We start from the raw sequence: 16,949 nt of genomic DNA, 5'->3' as shown, positions 1-16,949 counted from the left end.
GTGTCCTGCAGCCGGTCCGGGCCAGCCGGTCCCTGGCTACCAGCCGGGGCTCAGCAGTGGGGCAGGGGCAGGACCCCCCCCCCCCATGCCCGGCTCTGAGATGGGCCTTGGCTCCCCGCTGGGGGGCTGGGCCTGGCACCAGGGGCACCTCCTGCTGCGGGGGGGGGGGGGAGCTGCGGGGGGGGGGGCACCCTGCCTTGCCCCGCCCCCCGCCCCTGTGCTGCGGCCGGCCGCGACGCGCCCCGGGGTGCATCGCCCCCTCCCGGCCCTGGCCCCTCCCCCCGCCACCAAGGGCGCCCAGGCCCCTCCCCCGCGACCGGAGGGGGAGTCGGGGTGAACGTGCGCGCGGCAAGACGCGGGCGCGTGCCGGGGCCGCGGCTGCGCGTGCAGGCGGGTCCAGTGGCGTGACGTCACGTTCACGCGGGAACGGGGGGGGGTGTTTGCAGCCTGCGCGTGCGCGGCAGGGTCACGTGGCCGGTGCGCACGCCGCGGCGGGGTGAGGCCGCGCACGCGCACGCGGCAGGGAGGGGGGGGGGTCTTGGGGCCGCGCGGGGCAAGGAGCGAAAAAAAAAACCCGCGAAAAAAATCTCCGCGCGACGTTCCGGCCCGGAAGCGGAAGCGGGTCCGGGGGGGCGGCGGGAAGCGCTTCCGGGGGGCGAGGGGCCGCGGCGGGGCCTGCAGCGCGGTGACGAGCCGAGCCGAGCCGAGCCGGAGCCGCCTCCATGGCGCTGAGCCTGGACCGCGAGGCCTATTACCGCCGAGTCAAGCGTCTCTATGGCAACTGGCAGGTGCGGCCCGGGGCCCGGCCCACGACCCCCCCCGAGAGCTGCGCTGGGGAGACCCCGGCACCCCCCCGGGACCACCCCGGGACCCCCCGACCCACGCCCCCGACACCCCGCTGGGAAGACCCCGGCCCACGGCCCCCCGGAGACCCCTGGGACCCCCGCCCGCCCCTGTGAGTCTCTCTGGGCCGGCCCCCGGGCAGACTCCTGGGATGTTCCCTGGCCCGACACCCCCCAGCCCCAGCCAGGGATCTTCCCCCTCCCGGGACCCCCAGCCACCAGCCCTAGGGGAGACCTGCTCGAGATCCCACCGGGGACCCCTTCCCAGGGTCTTTGGGTGTGTGGGGGGGTCTCATTAGCTCCAGCTAATCCCCCGGGCACAGCCCCTAGCGCCTCTCCTGGTACCACCCCACAGCATGGACCTCCCACGCCCTGCCCCCACCAAGAGCATCCCGCCCCCCCTTCCTCCTCAGGGGGAGCGACCTGCCCCCGCCAGCTGCTGCCAGGCTGCCCCCTCCACCCGCACCCCCAGCACACGCTCCAGCATCACGCCCTCCCTCATCCCGCACAGAGGCCCCACACAGCACTGAGCTCCGTGCCTGGGCGGGGATCTGGGGGCCAGGCGTCCCGCAGGCTGCTAGTGCTGAAACACATCTCCTGACGCTTGCTGTTTACTGCTCACGTAGCAGTCCCCAGGAGGGAATTGGGGTGCCATCGTGCTGGGTGCTGCACGGAACAGGTGCTAGGTGCTGCACGGAACGGGCCCCACCACCTATTGTGTGATCTAAAGCAAGCACCCAGCTGAAGGTGGAGGCAGCCAGCAGGGAGGGTGGGAGGGGTGTGTTCAGAGCCAAGGGTGCACAGGAAGAGGGGCGTGGTGCAGAGTTCAGGGCCCTAGCCTGGGACTCTGGAGACCTGGCTCAGCTTCCTGCTCTGCCACAGACTCCAGTCTCTGTGGGAGCTGGGCCAGTCACTCAGCCTCCCTGTACCACAGTTCCCCACCAGTACAATGGGGTAATAGTCTGGCCCTACCCCACAGCGGGGCATGGGCCTAAATGCATCAGATTGCAAGATGCTCGGATCCTACAGCAGCGGGGCCCAGATAAAGGCTTTGGATAGCTGGAAGCTCCCGCCTTGATTTGAGGGGCCTAGGAGTTGTTAGTGGTCTGACCCTTTGGGTTCTACATTTTTTTTTTTTAATGAACGTCGGTGTCGTGTTTTGGGTTTTTGCTGTTTGGTTTCTGAGTCTTTGGATAGCACGTGGGTTGTGTTTCCAGCTTTTCCTCTGTTACCTGGAGCCTAGAAATGTCCTTGTGTGTTTCAGGTGAGCGCTGAGATTCTCACGCTGTGACCTGGCTCCTGGGACCAGAGCTTTTAGAAAACCCGACTCTTGTGTGACTTTTAGTAACTTCATGGGAGTTGGGAAACTGTCTCGACAACCCCAGCCAGTTATAACTGTTGATGCCTGCATTATGGTAGCGCCTAGAGGGGCTATGGCAGAGCCCCATCGTATAGACACACACACAAGGGGATTTGGGTGCCCAGTTCTGTTCACTTTGATGGGAGTAGAGTGTCCAAATTCCTCTGTCAGCTTAGGCCGTCCTTGCCCTAGAGAGAGAGAGTTCCAGACCCAGTTGAAGGCTAGGATTTTCAAAGGGAATCAGGTACCCAGCAGACATTGATTTGGGGGTTGGGTCCCTAACTTCCTTAAGCTAAACGGTCGTCTTTGTCCAATTTTGTAGCCAGCTGTTATCTCCTTTCTCATTCATCTCTGCTAAATACTTTCCCTTCCTCTTGTGGTTTTCATTGCCCATCTCTGACCTTCCCCTTCTACTCGGTCCTTTCTGAGACACAGGGCCCTCAGAAATGATCAGTGTCCTGTGGGTTTATATCACAATATTAGGATTGCTCCCCACCACGTGAAGCCCTGGGCTGCCCCTCCGAGGGTACAGGTCATTGAGAGCCCAGAGGACACACAGAGTCACATTAGCCTTGCTAATCAGCATTACGCTGTTTGGGGGTAGCTAGTAGAAGAGAGATCCTTGCCTTCACTTCCCTCTACTTCCCTTGCAGAAGGGAGAGGATGAATATGCCAAGATCGATGCCATTGTGGTCTCAGTGGGGGTGGACGAAGAGATTGTTTATGCGAAGTCCACTGCCCTGCAGGTGAGTCTAAGGGAAGTACGTGGAGGAAGCCATGGTCACTGGGAACGAGGAAAGCACTGAGTGAAGGGAAGAAGGAGGTTGGGGTAGTACTCCATGGGTCGGTGTCTATGGGGATCGGTCTCTGAGGGAGAGCCATGGGGAGATGAGAGAATGACTCCTTTCCCTCACGGCTTCCCTTCCCACAGACATGGCTCTTTGGCTATGAGCTCACCGACACCATCATGGTTTTCTGTGAGGACAAGATCCTGTTCATGGCCAGCAAGAAGAAGGTGGAGTTCCTGAAGCAGATCGCCAACACCAAGGGCAACGAGAATGCCAACGGCGTGCCAGCCATCACACTGCTTGTCCGGGAGAAGGCAAGTGTCTTGGACACCGCTGGGAGGTTGGGAGTGGTGTTCCATACCAGTCGGGAGTGATGTGTGCTGAGGGATGGAGAGTTGGGGAATGAAGATGTACCCCGGGCTCTGAGGAGAAGAGAGGGTGTTGTGCCGAACCCATTGAAAGTTACAGCAAGGTGGAGCTGGTGGGAGGTTGAAGGTTGTGCACGTTGGGCTGGGGGGAGGTTGGTGGTGTGGTGTGATGGGGTGGGCTGGAGGGCAAGCTCATAAGAACAGCCATACTGGGTCAGACCAAAGGTCCATCTAGCCCAGTCTGCCGGCAGTGGCCAATGCCAGGTGCTTCAGAGGGATTAAACAGAACACGTAATCATCAAGTGATCCATCCCGTCGCCCATTCCCAGCTTCTGGTGAACAGAGGCTAGGGACACTTCAGAGCAAGGTTTTGTATCCCTTCCCATCCTGGCTAATAGCCATGGATGGACCTATCCTCCAGGAACTTATCTAGTTCTTTTTTGAACCCCCATCCCCCACCCCCTTATAGTCCTGGCCTTCACAACATCCTCTGGCAAAGAAAGAGTTCCACAGATTGACTGTGCGTTGTGTGAAGAAATACTTCCTTTTGTTCATTTTAAACCTGGTCTTATTAATTTCATTTGCTGACCCCTAGTTCCTGTGTTATGAGAAGGAGTAAATAGCACTTATTTATTTTCTCCACACCAGTCATGGTTTTATAGACCTCTCTCATATGCCCCCTTAGTCGTCTCTTTTCCAAGTTGAAAAGTCCCAGTCTTATTAATCTCTCCTCACATGGAAGCTGTTCCATACCCCTCATCATTGTTGTTGCCCTTTTCTGTACCTTTTCCAATTCCAATATATCTTTTTGAGGTGGGACGACCAGATCTGCGCGTAGTATTCAAGATGTGGTGATACCATGGATTTCTAGAGACAATGTGATATTTAGTCTCTGTCTCTTTCCTAATGATTCCCAACGTTTTGTTAGCTTTCTTTGACTGCTGCTTCACATTGAATAGATGTTTTCCAAAAACTATCCTCAGTGACTCCAAGATCTCTTTCTTGAGTGCTAACAGCTGATTTAGACTGCAGCATTTTATATGTATAGGTGGGATTATGTTTTCCAGCATGCATTACTTTGAATTTCATCTGCCGTTTTGTTGACCAGTCACCCAGTTTTGTGAGATCCCTTTGTAACTCTTCGCAGTCTGCTTTGGATTTAACTCTCTTGAGTAATTTTGTATCATCTGCAAATTTTGCCACCTCACTGTTTACCCCTTTTTCCAGGTCATTTATAAATACGTTGAACAGTACTGGGCAACACCACTACTTACCTCTACTTACCTCTCTCCATTCTGAAAACTGACCATTTATTCTTATGCTTTGTTTCCTATCTTTTAACCAGTTACTGATCCAGGAGAGGACCTTCCCTCCTATCCCATGACAGCTTACTTTGCTTAAGAGTCTTTATGGACCTTGTCAAAGGCTTTCTGAAAATCTAAGTACACTATATGCACTGGATCACCCTTGTCCACGTGCTTCTTGATCCCCTCAAAGAATTCTTGTAGATTGGTAAGGCATGATTTCCCTTTACAAAAACCATGTTGATTCCTCCCCTGTGCCAATCGTGTTAAGTTATGTGTCTGATCATTCTGTTCTTTACTATAGTTTCAACCAGTTTGCCTGGTACTGAAGTTAGGTTTACCAGCTTGTAATTGTCAGGATTGCTTCTAGAGCCTTTTTTAAACATTGGCATCACATCACGTTAGCTATCCTCCAGTCATGTGGTACAGAAGCTGATTTAAATGAGCGGTTACATACCACCGTTAGTAGTTTGGAAATTCCACATTTGCGTTCCTTCAGAACTCTTGGGTGAATACCATCTGGTCCTGGTGATTTATTACTATTTAATTTATCAGTTTGTTCCAAAACCTCCTTTAGTGACACCTCAATCTTGGACAGTTCCTCAGATTTGTCACCTAAAAAGAATGGCTCAGGTCTGGGAATCTCCCTCACATCCTCAGCCATGAAGACCGATGCAAAGAATTAGTTTAGTTTCTCTTCAGTAGCCTTATCTTCCTGGAGTGCTTCTTTAGCATCTCGATGGTCCAGTGTCCCCACTGGTTATTTAGCAGGCGTCCTGCTTCTGTTGTCCTTAAATATTTTTTTTGCTGTTACCTTTTTGAGTCGTTGGGTAGCTGTTCTTCAAATTCTTTTTTGGCTTTCCTAATTAATAATTTTACATTTCACTTGCCAGGGTTTATGCTCCTTTCTATTTTCCTCAACAGGATTTAACGTCCACTTTTTAAATGATGCCTTTTTGCCTCTATCTGCTTCTTTTACTTTGTTGTTTAGCCACCGTGGCACTCTTTGGTCTTCTAACTATGTTTTTTAATGTAGGGTATACATTTAAATTGAGCCTCTATTATGGTGTCTTTAAAAAGTTTCCATGCAGCTTGCAGGGATTTGTTTAATATCTTCCTGATTTTTGTGTAGCTCCCCTTTCTGAAATTAAATGCTACCGTAGTGGGCTGCTTTGGTGTTCCCCCCTCCTCTAGGGATGTTACATTTTATTATGTTACGGTCACTGTTACCAAGCGGTTCAGCTGTATTCACCTCTCGGACTCGATCCTGTGCTCCATTTAGGACTAAATCAAGAATCGCTTCTCCTCTTGTGGGTTCCAGACTAGTTCTTCCAAGAAGCAGGCGTTTAAGGTGTTAAGAAACTTTATCTCTGCGTCCTTTCCTGAGGTGGTAATAACCCAGTCAGTATGGGGCTAGTTGAAGTCCCCCATGATTTCTGAGCTTTTTATTTTGATAACCTCTCTAATCTCCGTGAGCATTTCACAGTCACTGTCCCCACTCTGGCGGGTGGTTGGCAGTGTGTACCTACTGCTGTACTCCCATTGTTCAGGCACAGAATTACTATCCCAAGACGTTGCGCTCGGGGCTCGCTTGGGGAGGCAAGGTGAAGGGATGGGGGTCTCTGGTGATGCAGCCTGCCCTCTCCCTAATGCCGTCCCCAATCTCTGGGGATTAACCCTGAGCATCCCCCCTGCAGAATGAGAGCAATAAAGGGAACTTTGAGAAGATGATTGACGCGCTGAAGGGCAGCAAGAACGGGAAGCACATTGGGGTCTTCAGCAAGGACAAGTTCCCTGGGGAGTTCATGAAGAGCTGGAATGATTGTCTCAGCAAGGAAGGCTTTGAGAAGGTGAGCTGGGGGACAGGTCACTGCTGTTCCCCCCCTCTCTGGTGCTACCTCCTCGCCCTCTCTCTGTCCCATGTGGATATCAGCGCAGTTGTGGCCTACACCATGGCAGTGATGTGGGGATCCTACCTGCCCCCCACGCTTCTCCCTCCCAGTCATATCAGCGGGGTTGTTGCTTACACCGTGGCAGTGATGTGGGGAGCTCTACCTGCCCCTCAAAATGCCTCACCTCTCTCCCTGTCTCTGGAGCAGGTCGATATCAGCGCAGTCGTGGCCTACACCATCGCAGTGAAGGAGGATGGGGAACTGAACCTGATGCGCAAAGCAGCCACCATCACCTCCGAGGTCTTCAACAAATTCTTCAAGGAGCGGGTCATGGAGATTGTTGATGCCGATGAGGTGAGAGGGTGGGTGAATTGTGGCTGGGAAATGGGGGCTGGTAGGGGGTGAGTTGCGGCTGGGAAGTGAGATCCCAGGGGTTGGGAGATGAGTTGTTCTGAGCCTGGGAAGCTGGCAAATCCTGCAGCGTGTCTGGCTGTTCCTACTCTCAAAGTCTTCTTGACACGCGCCCTCATCCCCCACAGAAAGTGCGGCACAGCAAGCTGGCAGAGTCCGTGGAGAAAGCCATCGAGGAGAAGAAGTACCTGTCGGGGGCTGACCCCTCCACAGTGGAGATGTGCTATCCTCCCATCATCCAGAGCGGTGGCAACTACAACCTCAAGTTCAGTGTTGTCAGGTCAGTGCCTGCAGGGCTCCTAGCCCTCCCCTCTACTCCGGTATGAGTGTCAGGAGCCACCCCACCCCTACCTCTACCGAGCGGGCAGACAAGGGCCGCAGTCAGGCTGGCTCCCCCCAACCTCCCAGTGCTGGGGACTGGTTGGCCGAAAGGAAATGGAAAAGGAAGAGGCCTCTGGAACGTACGGCGAGGAGTCGGGGAGTTGGCACTGCTGGCTGGGCTGGGTCTGGCTGTCTCACGTGTGTCCAGGCCGTGCCTTTTCCAGGCTCCAGGGACTTCTGGGTCAGCTCAGCCCAGCCTCCCCTGATACCCGCCTCTTTCTGTCTCCAGCGACAAGAACCACATGCACTTTGGGGCCATCACGTGTGCCATGGGCATCCGCTACAAATCCTACTGCTCCAACCTGGTGCGCACGCTCATGGTGGACCCGCCCCAGGAAGTGCAGGACAACTACACCTTTCTGCTGCAACTGCAGGAGGAGCTGCTCAAGGAGCTGCGGCCTGGTGAGCAGGGAGGGCGCTGGGGAAAGGAGGGGGAGGGGTGGCGGGAAGGCATAGGGCTGCCCGAAGGAGGTGAGGGCATTGCACCATTCAATGCTCATGCTGAGACTCCCACAGGCGTGAAGCTGTGTGAGGTCTATGCTGCTGTCATGGATGTGGTGAAGAAGCAGAAGCCAGAGCTGCTGAGCAAGATCACCAAGAACCTGGGGTAAGAAACCGCCCCTCAAATCCTATCATGCCCCTGGGGACAGACACGCACTACACAGACCCTCACCCTCCACACAGCCCCCTCTGCGTCTGCTGAGCAGGATGAGCCAGGCCATACAGCGAGAGAGACCGGCTCCGGGTTCAAGCAGAAGCCCAGCCCCTCTGCAGCTCAGTCTGGTACCTGCAGTTCCTGCCCAAACCAGCGCTGGGTCTACGGGGAGGGGAGCGTTTTTGGGGCCAGACGATGTTGATGGGTAACGGCACTCCTCCCGGACTCTCCCCAGATTTGCCATGGGCATCGAGTTCAGAGAGGGCTCCCTCGTCATCAACAGCAAGAACCAGCATCGGCTCAAGAAAGGTGAGAAACAACCACACTCCCCCCTCCCCCACACACACAAACACAGATCACTTCCCACTGAGCCATTGCCATCCCCCACATGAGAGCTAGTCCCAGCTCAGTTATGGAGAGAGACCCTTCACAACCAGGTACCCAGCCCCTGCCACCTCCCCAGCCTGCCTTTAGTTTCTAAATTTCTTCTCCTGCAGGCAGTGGGGAACTGGGGGCGTGTCCTGCCCCCGTACAGCTCCATGCACGTGCGGACTGTCTGGGGACTGCTGACCTCCCTGCACATCCCCCAGGCAGGCCCTCACCCTGCCACCCCTGGCCTGGACCTCCCTGAACTGAGTCACCCACCCCCTTTCTTATCTGTCTGGCAGGGATGGTTTTCAGCATCAACATGGGCTTCTCGGACCTGACCAGGAAGGATGGGAAGAAACCAGAGGAGCGAACATATGCACTGTTCACTGGGGACACCGTGCTGGTGGACGAGGTGGGTGGGGGGGACAGAGTTCTATCGGGGGCATCGCCTTGGTGGATCGGGCGTGTACGGTGTGGGTACGTTCTGTCTCTCTGCCCATGTGTGTTCAAGGGTTGCCATCTGCTCCCATCTCTGACCCCCTCTCTCCTCTCTCAGGACGGCCCGGCCGTCATCCTCACCTCTGTTAAGAAGAAGGTCAAGAATGTTGGCATCTTCCTGAAGGTGAGGCGGGGTGTGTGGGAGCCGATGTCAGAGCAGGGCACGGGGGGCGGCGATGGGACAAGAGAAGGTTCCCGGGGTTGCCTTAGGAATGGGGATGGGGAGACGCTGAGGGGTCAAGTGGTGAAAGTTCATCAATTGGCAGGTTCCAAAGAGAGAAGGGACCATTACGACCATTGAGTCTGACATCCTGCATGCCGGAGAACATCCCCAGTGTGATCCCTAGCGCACACCGTCCATGGGGCAGGGCGCGGGGGTGGGAGCTGGGGCAGAGATGTAAGGGGAGGAATTTCCGGCTGAGGACAGGCGGGTAGTCGTGGGCCCCAGCACAGGCACTCGTGCTGCTCGCTCCTTGCCCCAGGATGGGGGCACCGGCTCTGACCACTCTGTCCCTCTCCCACAGAATGAAGACGAGGAGGAAGAGGAGGAGGAGAAGGACGAGGCTGAAGACCTGCTGGGGCGCAGCTCTCGAGCAGCAGCACTGCTGACAGAGCGGACTCGGGTGCGAGTCCTCTCTTGCCATGGGGGAGCTGGGCAGGCTGGCTGTGCCGTGGGGGGCCTGGCACGCAGTCCCCAGGGGGAGCTACTTACCGCCAAGGGAGGGGCTGGAGGGCTACACTCCCATGGGACTGGGGCTGAATGGTCCTCGGGGGGGGTAAACAGGACCAGGGCGATGCTGAGCTGGCTCTGGCTCAGGGCTCACGCTCATCCCTGCTGCCCACCCAGAACGAGCTGACGGCGGAGGAGAAGCGTCGAGCCCACCAGAAGGAGCTGGCCATGCAGCTCAACGAGGAGGCCAAGCGGCGGCTGACAGAGCAGAAGGGCGAGCAGCAGATCCAGAAGTGAGTGGGAGGGGAGCCCGGAGCGGGAGGGGCTCTGCATCTGTGGGTGATGTGGGGTTCCTTGGGGGTGCGACCCGGGCCAGGTGTGCTGTCTCACTGTGCCGCATTGCTGAGGAGCTGGTGCGCGCCTGCTGGATGTCCGGGGGCCCCAGGTGGCCGTGTGGTCTCATCCTCCCCCACCCCACCCAGGGCCCGCAAGTCGAACGTCTCCTACAAGAACCCGTCGCTGATGCCCAAGGAGCCACACATCCGGGAGATGAAGATCTACATTGACAAGAAGTACGAGACGGTCATCATGCCGGTCTTCGGCATCGCCACGCCCTTCCACATCGCCACCATCAAGGTACGGGGGGGCCTGTACCCCTCCACATCGCCCCCCTCGAGGTGGGAGGGCTGGGGAAATGCGGGGAGCCCACGTCCTTCCACATCGCCCCCATCAAGGCATGGGGGCTGACAGCGGCCAGAAAGGTGAGACTCCGCCGCGCACGGGGCAGGGGTTAGGGAACAAGTTGGGCCGAGGGGGATGTTGGTTCTTCAGCTCAAAGGAAAGGGGGGCATTTTCGCCAGGGTCCCTGTCTCTGTTGGCCTCGTAAGCACGAGCCCTGCGGAGTGGGGCTGGGTGGGGGGCTCGGGGGGGAGCCCGGAGGGCAGGGGTCGGGAGGAAGTCCCCAGGTGCATTCCGTGTGCACAGTCCGACTGACCCCCGCCTCCCTGTGCGCAGAACATCAGCATGTCCGTGGAGGGCGACTACACCTACCTGCGCATCAATTTCTACTGCCCGGGCAGCGCCCTGGGGCGCAATGAGGGGAACATCTTCCCCAACCCCGAGGCCACCTTCGTCAAGGAGATGTGAGTGCCCCCTCCCGCCTCCCTGCCCTGGGAGCCCCCCCTCACTCCACTGACGTTTTCCCCACCCTGGGAGGGCTCCACTATTCCATGGGGCTCCCCCAGTCCACACAGCGTACCAGCAAGGCAACATCTTACCCAGCCCTGAGGCCACCTTCGTCAGGGACGTGCGGCTGCTTCATAGCCCCCTCGCGGCCCGGGCAGGGCTGGGGTTTCAGGCCTTGGGCTCTAGCCCGGTCTGGCTGTGTGACCGGGGTCTGGACAGTGGGGAGTGTGAGCAGCCTGCTGTATGGGGCGGCGGGGGGCGTGGGCACCAGCTGCGTGTCCCTGAGCTCTGTGGGGCGGGGCTGTCTGCCCCGCACCCACTCGCTGTGCCTCCCTCAGCACATACCGTGCCTCCAACATGAAGACGCCCGGGGAGCAGACGGTGCCGGCCCTCAACCTGCAGAATGCCTTCCGCATCATCAAGGAGGTGCAGAAGCGCTACAAGACCCGGGAGGCCGAGGAGAAGGAGAAGGAGGTGAGCCGGGAGTGGGGAACCCCTGGGAGCTGACCCTGCAGCCTGGCGTCTGGCAGAGACGCCGACAGACCCCAGAGGCTCTGTGCCCCGCAGGGTCTGACTCCGCTTCTACCCGTGTCTCTGCAGGGTATCGTCAAGCAAGACTCCCTCATCATTAACCTGAACCGCAGCAACCCCAAGCTGAAAGACCTGTACATACGGCCCAACATCGCCCAGAAGCGGATGCAAGGCTCGCTGGAGGCCCATGTCAATGGTACGGGGGAGAACCCACGTCCCCCCAGCCCGCCTGCCTCCCAGCCCCGGTCCGAGCAAGGGCCCTTCTTCCCCTGGCCCGCTTGTCTCCCGGCCAGACTCCAGTGAAACGGTCCCACTTTCCCTGTCTGTCTGTCTCCTGGGCAGGTTTCCGCTTCACCTCGGTGCGAGGAGACAAGGTCGACATTCTGTACAACAACATCAAGCACGCGCTGTTCCAGCCCTGCGACGGGGAGATGATCATCGTGCTGCACTTCCACCTCAAGGTACGGCCGCTCGCGCCGCCCGGACCCATCCTCCGCACCCCCCATGGCCCTGCCGTGGGGAGATGGCCATCCTGCTGCACGTCCACCCCAAAGGGTGCCTGCAGGTCTTGTCCTGCTCTGTGCGCGGTGGGGATTCTCTCTTGCAGAGTATCACGCGGGGGGAAGGGAGGGGCGCGTGTGACACAGGGGAGCCTTCATCCTGCTGCCCTTCGTGCCCTTCCGCTCCCCCAGAACGCCATCATGTTTGGGAAGAAGCGGCACACGGATGTGCAGTTCTACACCGAGGTGGGCGAGATCACCACAGACCTGGGCAAACACCAGCACATGCACGACCGCGATGACCTCTACGCTGAGCAGGTGAGATGGGGGGCGGGCAGCTGCCGCTGTAGATTGAGGGCAAGGCGAGGGGGGACTGGGCTTAGGGGTCTGTGTCCCTAGGAGGCTGTGCTGATCCTGCAGGTGGAGCACTAGGGGGCTCAGAATAGGGGGAGGTCTGTCTCCCCGGGAGCCGGGCTGATTGTCCTGTGCCCCGCGCAGATGGAGCGTGAGATGCGCCACAAGCTGAAGACGGCCTTTAAGAATTTCATCGAGAAGGTGGAGGCTCTGACCAAGGAGGAGCTGGAGTTCGAGGTGCCCTTCCGGGACCTGGGGTAAGAGGGAGAGCTGGGGCATCGAGGCGCTCTTCCTGCACCTCTTGGGAGTGGGGGGTGCCCGTCCGGGACCTGGGGGGCTGTGGCACTGGCCCCAGGAGCAGATTCAGTAACACAAGATGCCCACCAGAGGGCTCAGTCTGCCCCCCATACCCTGCAGGAGCCACTGTGCTGGATCAGGCCTCGGGGGGGGGTCCCTGGCCTTGGCCCCTGTGGGTGTTGGTCTCTGGCTCTCGCTGACCTCACGCGCCGTTGTCTCCGGCAGGTTCAACGGGGCCCCCTACCGAAGCACCTGCCTGCTCCAGCCGACCAGCAGTGCCCTGGTGAATTGCACGGAGTGGGTGAGTGTCTGTGGGGCACCTGTTTGTGCCCCACACAGATGGAGCACAAGGGGTTAGGTACAGGGCGTGGCGCAAACCTGTCCCCCAAGGGCCCAAGAGACCGCAAGCCGCCTGGGTGCTTCTGGGCAGGGGGGAGCTCAGGGCAAGCCCTGGCGCTGTGGGGTGGGAAGGGACTCGGGGGTGCAGCTCCTTCCCCTGTGATTAGTGGCTGCACCGGCAGGAGGTCCCTGTCTCATCCTGTGCCTGACCCCCCCTCCCCTGCAGCCCCCCTTCGTGGTGACGCTGGACGAGGTGGAGCTCATCCACTTCGAGCGAGTCCAGTTCCACCTGAAGAACTTCGACATGGTCATCGTCTACAAGGACTACAGCAAGAAAGTGACCATGATCAATGCCATCCCCGTGGCCTCCCTCGATCCCATCAAGGAGTGGCTCAAGTGAGTGACGCCCCCCCGGGCTTCTCCCCTGATACCTCCCGGGATGCTGATCCCCCAGCACCTCCGCATCCCAGCTCCCAGCCTCCTCACTGTGCCCACCTCACACACCCCAGGACTCCAGTCCACCCAGGGAGGCTCTGGGGCGTGGATTGAAATCACCCGTTTTAATCATCATCTAAATCCATTTGACTCATGGTTTGCACCTGTACTTCTTAGGTTTCTTTCCTAAAGAAAGGCTGATGGTGGCTGGCTGGTAACCGTTAAAACAAGTTAATTTGCAACTGAATACGGCCTGCACATAAATTCAGTTCTTCTTTTTGCTAAGCAGATGTGCTAGCCTCACCTATACCCTGACCCGGTTATTTAAGCGATTACACAGCAGTTTACACTTTCTGCAGTCTTCATTTTACATAGTAGGTGGTGATTGATTGATTGATTGATTGTTGCTGGTTTGTGTCAAGCTCTACATGGATAGAAATTCAAATTCAATTAAAAATGCACAAAACCCGCATTTTAAAATGCTTGTTAGTAATTGAATAAACTCTTCAATGTGCTGGATACGTATGAAGAGACGTATATCAAGTTTATCAAAACATTCTGCATTTGAAACCGATTACGCGATGGCAGCTTTCCCAGTTCCCAGTAGATCTGTAACACTGCCTGAACTGGTCCTGGAACCGAACTAGCTGAACGCACTGAAATGAGGAAGCTATTCTCTCTGCACCTGCAGAAGAGCTACTGTGGTTAAAGGCTTGCTTAGCCTGTCCTCAGACTCTGGTCCCAGGTGTTTAGCCAGCTACTTCCACCAGTTCAGTGGTTCCACTTCCTTGAAAAGAGGGTAGCAAACATTGACTGAACACTCTTCGTTTTTAATGTCCTGTACATAGATTATAGTCAATTTAGGCCTTCATGGAGGTGGTTGTAATTTCACATTTAATTTAAATAGCTTCATTTTTTTAAAATAAACCTGTTTAGTTTAAATACAATACATTCTATTTAAATAAAACATCAGATTTTATTTATTTTCAATCATCAGTTTGTATCCACTCTGGATCCCATTCCCCCAGGCCCAGTCCTCTCATCCCCTGGGGCCCAGTACTGACCTCTCCTTTTCCCCCAGCTCGTGTGACCTGAAGTACACTGAGGGGGTGCAGTCCCTCAACTGGACCAAAATCATGAAGACGATTGTGGACGACCCTGAGGGCTTCTTCGAGCAGGGGGGCTGGTCGTTCCTGGAGCCCGAGGGAGAGGTATGGGGCTGAGGGGCTCTGACTCCCAAGGGGGAGGGGCCCCTGCAAAGGGACGGTGATGGGGGGGGGGGATCATTTTTATTTTCTCTGGACACCCCAGTATCTGAGCCTAATGAACGTGAATTAATCTGATCTCCTCCCACTCCTCTGCCCCCCTGACAAGAGCACAGTGAATGGGTGACAGCGGGGACTAGAGCCCAGGACTGCCGGCTCCCAGGGCTGGGCTAGGACCCAGGAGCCCTGATGCCTGCCGGGATCTCTCCCCAGGGCAGCGATGCAGAGGTTGGGGAGTCGGAGTCAGAGATCGAGGACGAGACATTTAACCCCTCGGAGGATGAGTATGAGGAGGAGGAGGAGGACAGCGATGAAGATTATTCCTCTGAGGCCGAGGAATCAGGTGAGGAGTCCCATGCACCCTAGCATGGAGTGGAGGGGTTCTTCTCACCCACCCCCCGAGTCTGACCCTGAGGGATCACCGGCAAACCCATCACTGCTGGGCAGCAGGAGCTTTCCCTTAGCCGCTGCGCCGCCGCCGCCGCCCCCCCCCCCCCCCCCCCCCCCCAACACACACACACACACACACACACACACACACACTGCCGGGAGCACCCCCTTATCCCCTCCACACACAGTGCCGGCCTCCCCTGACTCTCTGCTCGGGGGCCCCCACCACCACCATGCACACACACTGCCTGCCTCCTCCTCCTGTCGGGAACTCCCCCTTATACCTACCTACCTACCCACCCACACACACACACACTCTGTCTCTCTCTCTCTCTCTCTCTCTCTCTCTCTCTCTCTCTGCTGGCCTCGCCCTCCTGCTGGGAACCCCCTGTTGTCCCCCCCCACACACACACTGTCCTCATTCCCCTCCCCCCCCTCCCCCGTGCTCCCATTCGGACGGGGGGGATGGACCACCTCTTGTTCCAGTGTGTGGAGCCAGTTCCCCCTGATCCCAGCCCCACTGGAGAGAGGGCAGCGCACTGCCGGCGGGGGTAGGGGGCTGCACACTGGGGCATCCTCTGAGCTCCTGTCTGTTGGCAGATTACTCCAAGGAATCCATGGGCAGCGAGGAGGAGAGTGGGAAGGACTGGGACGAGCTGGAGGAGGAGGCCAGGAAAGGTGAGTGCCGGCCATTGAGACGTTTCCCCAAACGCCCCCCACGGGCAGGGGACGTGGGTTTCTTTGTGGCTCCTGAAAGGACAGCCCCTGTTCACTCTGACCCCTAATGATTACTGGGGGAGAGAGCCTTCCAGTAGGCCAGGAGAGCTGGTACCGGAGGGTGTTGGTGGGGATAGGCCAGGAGAGCCAGGGGGTGCGTGGGAGAGGGTGGGTTCCCCAGCCACGCCTGACCCCCATCCCCTCTCACTCCCCTAGCGGACCGGGAGAGCCGGTACGAGGAGGAGGAGGAGCAGAGCCGCAGCCTGAGCAGGAAGAGGAAGGGCTCAGCCCACAGCTCCAGCCGCCGCAGTTCCCACAGCCGCAGCCCAGGCCGCAGCTCGGGGCCCCCCAAGAAGAAGAGGAAGTAGGCACTGAACTCTGACCCTCCCCAGGAGCCAGTCCTGGGGCACCAGACCTTGCTCAGCAGCCAATCCCCGGGTGGGGGGCACCAGGCCCCACCCACAAACTTTTGTCTTTTCCCGTTTTCAATTTCCCCCATTTTGTTTCTGATTTTTTCTGGCCATTTGTACGGACCAATCAGCTGTGAGAATTCCAGGCCCCACCTGCCTGTAACCATGGACACGAGCACTGCCAATGAAGAGGAGGAAGAGGTCTCTGGGAGTAAGGACGCTGGTGTCAGTGATGTGCTCCCCCACTGGCTCCTCTGCCCCCTCCCTCCCCCGGCACCCCCCGTCCCCAGGAGGAGTACGAATGGTGCATCTCCCCCGGCTCTGTCCAGTGCCTGCCAGGCCGTGGCGCTGAGCTGCTGCAGGCTGCCTGTGCTGGGGTGGAGCCATTCCCTCCCTCCCGGCAGCTGTGGGGACTGGAGGAAGGCAGCCGGCCCAGAGGATCGCGAGTGTGTCCGGCTTCGTTCTCAGGACGCTGGTAACCAAGGTGGGTGGGGGGGAGGCACAGGGCTGGTGCCTACACGTCCGTCCCACCCCAACTGCTGCCTTCCTCAGCAATGGGGTGGGGAGGCAAGAGGTGGTCACACCCCCTCAGGACGGCTGGGGTCTGGAGGGATGGGAGTGGCCCGGCACTGCAGGGAGCAGGGAAGGGGGCGCATGAGGGGAGTGGTCCAGCTCGGAGGGGATCCCGCTGCTTGTTTTTTACTCGCCTGGCTCTGTCCCGTATTTATCTGTTTCCTCAGTTGCCAAGTCAAGCCTCTGGCAGGAGAGATGCTTTTGTTGTGGGGGGTTTTATTGTGTCCTCTCCCCTCGGCTCCCATCACCGGCCCCTGCTGCTTGCTGGGGAGGGAGGCGACGTGATGCGACGCGACGCGGGCAGCGGGGGCGCTCTTTTTTTTTCATAGCCGGTAGCTCTTGGATTTTTGACTTTGGAGAATTGAAACAATAAAATGTTTTTTTTGTAAGTTCACCTTTCCCGGGCGCTGAGTCT

At 57.8% G+C, this 16,949-nt stretch overlaps 1 protein-coding gene across 2 annotated transcripts; it reads left to right on the top strand.

Annotated features, from left to right (window-relative positions):
* Positions 1-569: 569 nt before the first annotated feature.
* Positions 570-16,928, top strand: SUPT16H (SPT16 homolog, facilitates chromatin remodeling subunit). Of its 2 annotated transcripts, none has more exons than XM_067558404.1 (26): positions 570-788; positions 2,859-2,948; positions 3,134-3,304; positions 6,360-6,512; positions 6,762-6,908; positions 7,094-7,245; positions 7,576-7,748; positions 7,863-7,953; positions 8,237-8,310; positions 8,670-8,782; positions 8,927-8,992; positions 9,393-9,491; positions 9,716-9,831; positions 10,021-10,174; positions 10,553-10,680; positions 11,062-11,197; positions 11,324-11,450; positions 11,597-11,715; positions 11,947-12,072; positions 12,253-12,365; positions 12,631-12,706; positions 12,971-13,140; positions 14,261-14,390; positions 14,658-14,787; positions 15,435-15,512; positions 15,768-16,928. In XM_067558404.1, exons 1-26 carry the CDS (start codon positions 723-725, stop codon positions 15,917-15,919), a joined length of 3,150 nt encoding a protein of 1,049 aa, XP_067414505.1. In that variant the 5' UTR covers positions 570-722; the 3' UTR covers positions 15,920-16,928. The 2 variants fall into 2 exon arrangements, with proteins under 2 accessions (XP_067414505.1, XP_067414504.1); XM_067558403.1 differs by having other exon boundaries at positions 2,856-2,948.
* The last annotated feature ends 21 nt before the right edge of the window (positions 16,929-16,949 follow it).

This window comes from Emydura macquarii, unplaced genomic scaffold (genome assembly GCF_026122565.2).
Source record: "Emydura macquarii macquarii isolate MOO-44397 ecotype Brisbane River unplaced genomic scaffold, CSIRO-AGI_Emac_v2 contig_2013, whole genome shotgun sequence".
NCBI classification, from domain to species: Eukaryota; Metazoa; Chordata; order Testudines; family Chelidae; genus Emydura; species Emydura macquarii.
The sequence above is the reverse complement of the archived record's forward strand: the minus strand, read 5'-3'. Positions and strand labels throughout refer to the sequence as shown.

Bases quoted from the DNA above. Each gene is read 5' to 3' on its own strand.
- SUPT16H (XM_067558403.1), top strand. From the start codon at position 723: ATGGCGCTGAGCCTGGACCGCGAGGCCTATTACCGCCGAGTCAAGCGT. The intron at 3,305-6,359 runs GCAAGTGTCTTG...TCCCCCCTGCAG, and splicing joins CACTGCTTGTCCGGGAGAAG to AATGAGAGCAATAAAGGGAA. The intron at 8,311-8,669 runs GTGAGAAACAAC...TCTGTCTGGCAG, and splicing joins CCAGCATCGGCTCAAGAAAG to GGATGGTTTTCAGCATCAAC.